At 48.5% G+C, this 7,597-nt stretch overlaps 1 protein-coding gene across 1 annotated transcript; it reads left to right on the plus strand.

The window, feature by feature from the left end:
• Positions 1-341: 341 nt before the first annotated feature.
• LOC129647383 (uncharacterized) lies at positions 342-6,910 on the plus strand. The gene is made up of 4 exons (XM_055574511.1): positions 342-975; positions 2,135-2,206; positions 5,830-5,968; positions 6,263-6,910. The coding sequence occupies exons 1-4, from the start codon at positions 662-664 to the stop codon at positions 6,428-6,430; spliced, it is 693 nt and encodes a 230-aa protein (XP_055430486.1). The 5' UTR covers positions 342-661; the 3' UTR covers positions 6,431-6,910.
• Positions 6,911-7,597: the final 687 nt, after the last annotated feature.

Raw genomic sequence — 7,597 nt, forward strand, 5'->3', positions numbered from 1 at the left:
ACTTAACAAAAGCCCTGCCCACAGGGTTCTGGGCGTCAGCGCTCAGGGGGGCCTGCATCACACGCCCAGGGGTCTGCGTCCGGCTGTGCTGAGCATCTCCATGTTAGTCTGATGCGTCTCCACGTGAGTCTGATGCGTCTCCACGTGAGTCTGATGCGTCAGCCGTGGAGACACCCAGGGTCCGGCTGCGACGCCCATCAGGCCAAGAACGTAGGTCAGGGCTCCAGCAACAGTGCCTTAAATCAGGGACTCGGAACCTCGCCACGGTCACGCGTGCCTGACCGGTGCGCTGTGGAGGTAGGAAGGCTCGTTTCAAACCTTTCACGTAATCAGGACAGGACAAGGGCTCTAACAGTAGGAAATACAATTTCCTTTCTCTTTCTTTCTTTCTTTTTTTAACGCCACTATGTTCAAAAACAAAAGGGAGCAAAGCTGTCAGCTGGAAGTGAAACGGTCAGCGTCTGCCTGGTAATCTTCCATCTGTGCCACAGCGATTTTCACCAGCAATTTAAAAAATCCTGTCATAAGCAGAAAACAGATCTGGCCACGAAAGTAAACTCCGCTTCCTGCCAGTGACTGAATGTGACTTCCAGGTTTATAAACTCCGAGGCCACTCACATCACGTTAGCTGTTGAGCCGGGGTGAGGTTTGGCTTTCAGAGATGTTTACAATATTTTTCAAGTTTTGTAATAAGCGAGTGTCCCGTGAAACTCACCACGTGGACAGCAGGAAGGGGGCAGCCTGGCAGTCTTACTCCGTGTTCCCGGTGCTGGGAGCTGCCCTGCCAGCCAAAGAGAGAGGTTTAAACAGTGTCAGAGAGACACAGTGGTGCCGAGTTAGACGCTGTGGACAGCCGTTATCTGCAGGTCTACATCCCAGTGCTGAGAGAACTCATCCTTTCTCAAACTCTAGCAGATTAAAGGTTTGCATGTGCCGTGGGCAGGAAGCCGCCGTTTCTGGGAATATGAGGAAAAGGTATAGATCTGTGTCTCCCGTCTGTTTTCATGGAGTGTGAATTCACCCTGCTCAAGTTATTCTATCTGAAGCTGGTCTGGGAACCTAGGTTGGCAAGGAGCAGCCACGTCTGTAGAATGACTCAGTCATTCCAGTTTCCTGCAGCCTGGTGACCCCCAGCCCCAAAGTAGCTGCCACTCACACCCAACCACCATCACCAAGACGTCCTGGGCTACCCTTCCTGGAAGCTGCCCCGGGGCCCCTGGCATCTGGAGGCCCCCAGACCTTGGCTGTGAGGAGGAGGCTCTGCTGGGAGTGGAGGGATAGCTGCAGACACGGGATGTGGAAACGCCTGGGGTCCTTAGACATAATCAGACACACTCTGCAGAGCTTCAGGCCTTTCTGTTTGGCAACAGAGTCCCCTGTCCATTCTGTGATGTCTCCAGGGCCGTGGCATCAAGCTCTCTGGCAGCGCCTCTTCACTCAAGCTTGCCCTTGTGCTTTTTTACCCAGATTCAGTACAACAGTGTCAAGGAGGTAGAGGAGGAAGAGGGAGACGTGGTGACTGGCTTGTGTGCCCCCCGCCCCAACCCCCCAGCCTTCCTGACCCTCTCAGTCTGCGTCTCTGTGTGTGCTTGTTGGGGGGTGTTTCACCCTGCTTCCACCCTGCTGCTGCTACTGCTGCTAAGTCACTTCAGTCGTGTCCGACTCTGTGCGACCCCATAGACGGCAGCCCACCAGGCTCTCCGTCCCTGGGATTCTCCAGGCAAGAACACTGGAGTGGGTTGCCATTTCCTTCTCCAATGCATGAAAGTGAAAAATGAAAGTGAAGTTGCTTAGTCCTGTCCAACCCTCAGCGACCCCATGGATTGCAACCTACCAGGCTTCTCCGTCCATGGGTTTTCCAGGCAGGAATATTGGAGTGGGGTGCCATTGCCTTCTCTGCCCTGCCTCCACCCTAGTTGTGCTCAACTTGCTGTACCCCTTGCTGAAGTCAGTGAAAGTTAAGACCTAAGGTGCCATGAATATTAGGCATGTGTTTGACTGAATGCAATACAAAACCTGAAGATGTTTAAAAACGAAGGACTTTATCTGTGTCAGATTAAAGAAATCTTAGTGTGGTCGAAACCAGGCTGCTCCCCAGGCTCCCTCTACCTTCCTGCTCTGGTATCTTCTGCAGGCATGTCTTCATCCTCATGGTGGCGAGAGGGCTGCTGCACCTCCAGGCCCTGTATTCCAGGCAGGAAGAAAGGTGAGTGAAGGGGAAAGGGTGAAACCCTGAAACAGGCAGACCTCCCAGACCTTTCCTCTCTAAAAAGCTTTGCGGGACACTCTGTCCTCGGAGGCCCACTGACGTCTCAGAGCCCAGGACTGGCTCTTTTATCTACCCGCACTGCATAAATTCTATGGCTTCTGTATTAGAGGAAGGGGACCGTGAGACTTTTGAGTAGCTTTGTGAGGACTTTCACACTGTTCAAGATAATGCATAGGAAACACATACCTTTGTTCCAACACGTAAGTGGTAAGTTGAGAGAGTAGGGATCTTGTGTGAGCGCAGTGACCACCTGTGTGAGCTGCTCTGAGCAGGGACAGCGGCAGCCTAAACTGTGTCCCCGGCCTGATGCTGTGGTGGTTCTTGTCGCCTTTCCCCCACGTCGTTACTATGAATGAGTCAGAAGGGTTTAACCAGAACGCCTGTCTAGCCGGGACCTTGAGCCTACTATTAACAGTCTCCTGCAGGCGTCTTCTCGTATATCTCTCCACCCGTCAAAACCCCATCAAGACATAAAACAGGAAAGTCCCTGATTTCCCCCTTCACAGTCAGACAGCTTCTCGTCCAGCTTTTGACTTGGCCTGTTCAAGGGCTTCAGATAAATGGAGTCACACAGTAGATCTTCTTTTGGGTGAGTGAAAACTCAGGATGATATTTTTGAGAATCACCCAGGTGTATCATTGCAAAAGCTAATTTATTTCACTCATTGTATGAGACCAAAACAAACTCTGGATCCCAGTTGGGTTCAAATCACCTATCACATTTTTGAGGCTTATTTATTCTTTTTTTTTTTCTGAGGAACCAGATGAAACTCTGGGCTTCTATCAGAAGCAGAAGCTTATCCCTATCCAAAATGAAATTACACAAATTCATACATACAGTAAAGATCCTAACTGCCTCTTAAATGAGACAAATTTTCAGCAGAAAGGCCCAAAACAAACTGGTTCTAGTCCTCTAAATTAAAAAGAAATATTTATGGGGAAAAAAAATCATTTTTGTTTTAAAGAATAGTTTTTAAAAAGTTCCTCTTCCGGGCCATAGGGCTTCCTTTGTCCAATCAGGTTGGAGTATGCCAGGGGAGAAGTCAGCTTGCTTACAAGTCACTATCTGAAGAAGGAGAAGCAAGAATCCTTTCTCTGAGATCTCTATAGACAGCACAGAACTTTAAAGCTATCAGAGCAATGCTGCCCTTCTCTGTGGCAAAGAATGCAATCTCGTGGAAATAAAGATCTGTATTTCATAAGAAGGAATGTGGGTTTGGGAACTTTGAAATGACTCATTTTAGATTTCTTGTCTCTGAGAGATATAAATTAGCAGCAGCAAAATCGTATGGCCCTTTGAATGCTTCAGCCCTTGAATTGTAAATTAAAGTTTGTTTAGCCATTCGGTGGGGCTTAACTGTACCAGAAAGAGCTGTTAAATATTTTATGGTGTCTGAATGCGTTTGCAACCCTGGGCACCATTCCTGTCCCCTGACACATTTTTGTTCAAGTAAGAAAGGGAACGACAGAATGCACATAAAAATATTCCCGGTTAACAGAAGTTTAAATGAATTAAAGCTAGAAAGGACGCACATGTTTGCATTTAAGCATGGTATAGGGCCAACTTTTTCATGAAGAGTGCCTTATTACTTCTGCTGTAAGCGATGCTCTCAATGTTCAGCATTTGACAAGGGGAATTTCCCTCCCTGCTCTCCTTCCCCGATAGTATATATTAAACTAATTGCTTTATTTTAACAAGGGGGACCCTGTTTCCCCCAGCCATCCTCCTGACCCCCAGCTTGAACTTCAACTCCGAGGATCTTTGCCGAGAGATAATTGCACCATCGATATGATTTAAGGCACTTTCGCTCTAGTGCGTGAAGTCTTCTCTGTCTCCAGAAACATTTTTAACTCTCAAAGGGTCAGATTCCCATCCTGCATAATTCTTGGAGCGTCATATAAAAAATTTGGCCCAGAGTTTCCTTATCATTTATAATTTTCAAAATGCTCTCAGAGTCACAGACCTATCTAGTGTTCCAGAGATGAACAATTTGCTGTTTTTCAAGAATAAAAGTTCTCTGAAGAGTAATGTTAGGAAGCCAATAGGATTCAGACTGTCACAGGGAAACTGACTAACGCGCCTGCCGGAGTCTGCAGCCCGTCTCTCAGGCCTCCACGTGTAAACCACTCTTCAGCTTCCCCTAAAAAAGCACTCAAGGTCAACGTGAACACACATGGAGAACTGGCATGTGGTGAGAGGTTGGCCGTCCTGCCGTGGATGGAGAGATGGAGGGGGCACCCCTCTGAAGGTCCCCGCCCTCAAGACTCAAGATTCTCCTTCTCTGGAAAGCTGCCCCGCCCCACCTGCCCTGAAGTCCCGGGGCAGCGGTGCCGCGTCCTGCGGCTGGTGGACCCTGTTCCTTCCCACCTCCTCCTTTTCCTGGCAAGATGCACTTGTGTATCACACACGCACACATACAGGCACACACACACCACCTAAAGCAAACGTGCGAGCCCCACGTACACCCAGCTTCTACAGGCAGACACACATTCGCACACACTTTCAGAACGCGCAGCTTTAATTTACTTACATTCTCTCTGGTGCTTTCTCCTTGAGGAGACCCTTGCTGTCTTGGGCTGGGCAAAGCCAAGCACTAAGGCTAGCTCTTCTGGAAGGCGTTGGGTCCATCAGCCATGCAAATGTCCTGTATCTCCAGGTAACCTCCCCAGACCAGGGCTCAGCCGCATTGCTCTGTAAAGGCCAGAGAATGAGTTTTATAACGATAATACTTTAGACCTTGTGGGCTACACGGTCTTTGCCTCAACTATTCAACTGCAGAGAGGCCACACCCACAGGCAAACAAGTGGTGTGGCCGTGTTCCAATAAAACTTTATTCGAGGACATTAAAATTCGCATTTCATCTAATTTTGACATGAAATATTATTCTTCTCATTTTTCAAAACCATTTACAACTGTAAAAGCGATTCTTAGCTCACAGGCTATAAATAGACAGACAGTGCGCTAGACTAGACCCACTGCCAACAGCTTACTGCGCCCTGTGCTTCCCAGAGCATAAATTCTAGGGACTGGGCTTTTCAGGTTTGTAATTCTGGAGCCTTAAGTACCATGACAGGTACTTAATAAGTAGTTGTTTAATAAAAAAAGTAAACTAAGTAATTTCTTGTGAATCTGTAATATAAATTTAATGCATGCTTAGTAATATGTATTATAACAATAATAATAGATTGTATTGTTTGAATATAATACTATAAACTTATATTTGCCTGGTTCTTTACAGCTGTACAAATACCTTCACAAACCCCATTTGTTAAGCTTGTGAGCCTGTGATGTCTTCAGGGAACACAAATCTGTGTGACAGATTGATGGAATTTATCACCGAGTACATTTTTGCTCTTGTGAGCACATCATGCCATCTATGGGGTCACACAGAGTCAGACACGACTAAAGCGACTTAGCAGCAACAGCATGAACACACTGATTTTTAATTTTTTTCTCCAAATAATTACCCTGTAGAAAATGCCTTCCTGCTTTTTGTTTTTTTACTTTCATTACAGTCTGAGAAGTTTTAGGTGACTTTTTGACACATTATCACATTTCAGCTTCTCCGGGACTTTGGTTCCCATGTGGGAAGAGAGCAAACTCCATCAGTGTTCACAAACAAGAGGTCGGTGTGGACTCGGGACGAGCTTCCCGCAGGGGATCCTCTCTGAAGGAAGAGGAGGCTGTCCACGGTGGCAGGTGAGCCTGAGGGGCAGGTGGCGGCTGAGCCGGCTGTGCAGCATTGGCCGCTGAGCCCGGATCTCTTCTCCGTCCTGCTCAGCCCACGCTGTGCCCAGGCGGGTTGGCATCCAGTGGGTGTGATCATTGGACAACACCCGTGGGACTAGAGGGTGGGGCAGAGAGAGGGCGGAAGCTCGTGCCCCTGCTCTGGGTCTGCAGGCCTGGGCCCCACGGGAGCACTGCTGCCTTTCCCTTCGGGTGAGAGTGCTGATGGTTTTCCGTGTTGCTACTGGGCCACCTGGCCACCCCTAGCCTGGACTTCCCTGCTGGCTCAGTGGTACAGAATCCGCCTGCAGCGCAGGAGACCCACGTTCGATCCCTGGGTCAGGAAGATCCCTAGAGAAGGAAATGGCAACCCTCTCCAGAGCAGCCTGGCGGGCTATAGTCCATGTGGTCGCAGAGTCGGACACGACCGGGTGACTAACGCTAATGCTAACTCGCCCAAACTTCTGTAAATAAAAGCTTTCCAGGTGAGCCATCTGCTTCCTGTGTGGAGCCTGGCTGACCGAGGCATCTATGGGGTCTGCCTGGGGGATACGGGAAACTCGGTACTCGGGGGCCCCAACTCAGAGCCATCACTTCAGAAATGTCTCCTGCTAACCCTGCCCTTGGGGTCACAACTCTGGGTATTTTCTTTGACTCCGAGAACACCCTCGCCCATGTCACACATGAACGACCATGATCCTGCTCTCTGTAGGGCGGGCATGAGGAGCAGGCCTGCTGTACCCTCTTTCCTGAGACTCGATTGCCTTCGGCAATTGCCCCCGGAGAGAGGGGAGCAGCAGGGGCAGGGGCGGAGAGCTGGGACCTACTTCCTGGACGGGTCTTCCTGGCGGCTCAGTGGTAAAGAACCTGCCTGCAGTGCAGGAGACCCAGGCTCGATTCCTGGGTCGGGAAGATCCCCTGGAGAAAGGAATGGCCACCCACTCCATCCCATGGATGGAGGAGCCTGGTGGGCTACAGTCCATGGGGTCGCAGAGTCGGACACGACTTAGTGACTAAACCAACCACCACTTCCTGGACGGAGCCTGCAAGGACCAGGCTGAGGCAGGGGGCAGTCAGTGAAGGGAGGGGCTACACCCCTCCAGGAGCTCAGAGCCGGAATCACTGCTCACAGCCTGTGTCTCTTTGCTCGTGTTTTCAGCACCATAAGAGCCCACTGCTGTTTTTTGTGTTTGCATTTCTCCCCTCATCATTTCAATTTCTTTTTTAAAATTGAAGTGGAGCTGATTTACAACGTTGCGTTGATTTCTGCTGCATATCAAAACGGCTCAGTTATGCACATACATACATTCCTTTTATATTCCTTTCCATTTTGATTTATTACTGGACTCTGAATATAGTTCCCTGGGCTATACAGAGGGACATTCCAATGGATTTTGATGTGAGTTTTACTAAAACCAACGCTTTTATTTCCTTATTGTTATTACTGTTTTCCTACTGAAAAAATTGTTTTCATTTGTTTTTAACAGATATTCTGCTATCTTGATTTTGATTTTTCAGTAACAGAAGAATTTAAAGGTTTAAAAATATTTCTAGATGGTAGGCTTGTTTCCTAGTTTCTACTTTTATTATTAATTTTTCATT

The sequence above is a fragment of the Bubalus kerabau genome, chromosome 3 (assembly GCF_029407905.1).
Source record: "Bubalus kerabau isolate K-KA32 ecotype Philippines breed swamp buffalo chromosome 3, PCC_UOA_SB_1v2, whole genome shotgun sequence".
Classification (NCBI taxonomy): Eukaryota; Metazoa; Chordata; class Mammalia; order Artiodactyla; family Bovidae; genus Bubalus; species Bubalus kerabau.

Coding starts and splice junctions, on each gene's coding strand:
- LOC129647383 (XM_055574511.1), top strand. CDS start 662: ATGTTTACAATATTTTTCAAGTTTTGTAATAAGCGAGTGTCCCGTGAA. Junction 976..2,134: donor TCTGGGAATATGAGGAAAAG/GTATAGATCTGT, acceptor TATCTTCTGCAG/GCATGTCTTCATCCTCATGG. Junction 5,969..6,262: donor GAGGCTGTCCACGGTGGCAG/GTGAGCCTGAGG, acceptor GGCCACCCCTAG/CCTGGACTTCCCTGCTGGCT.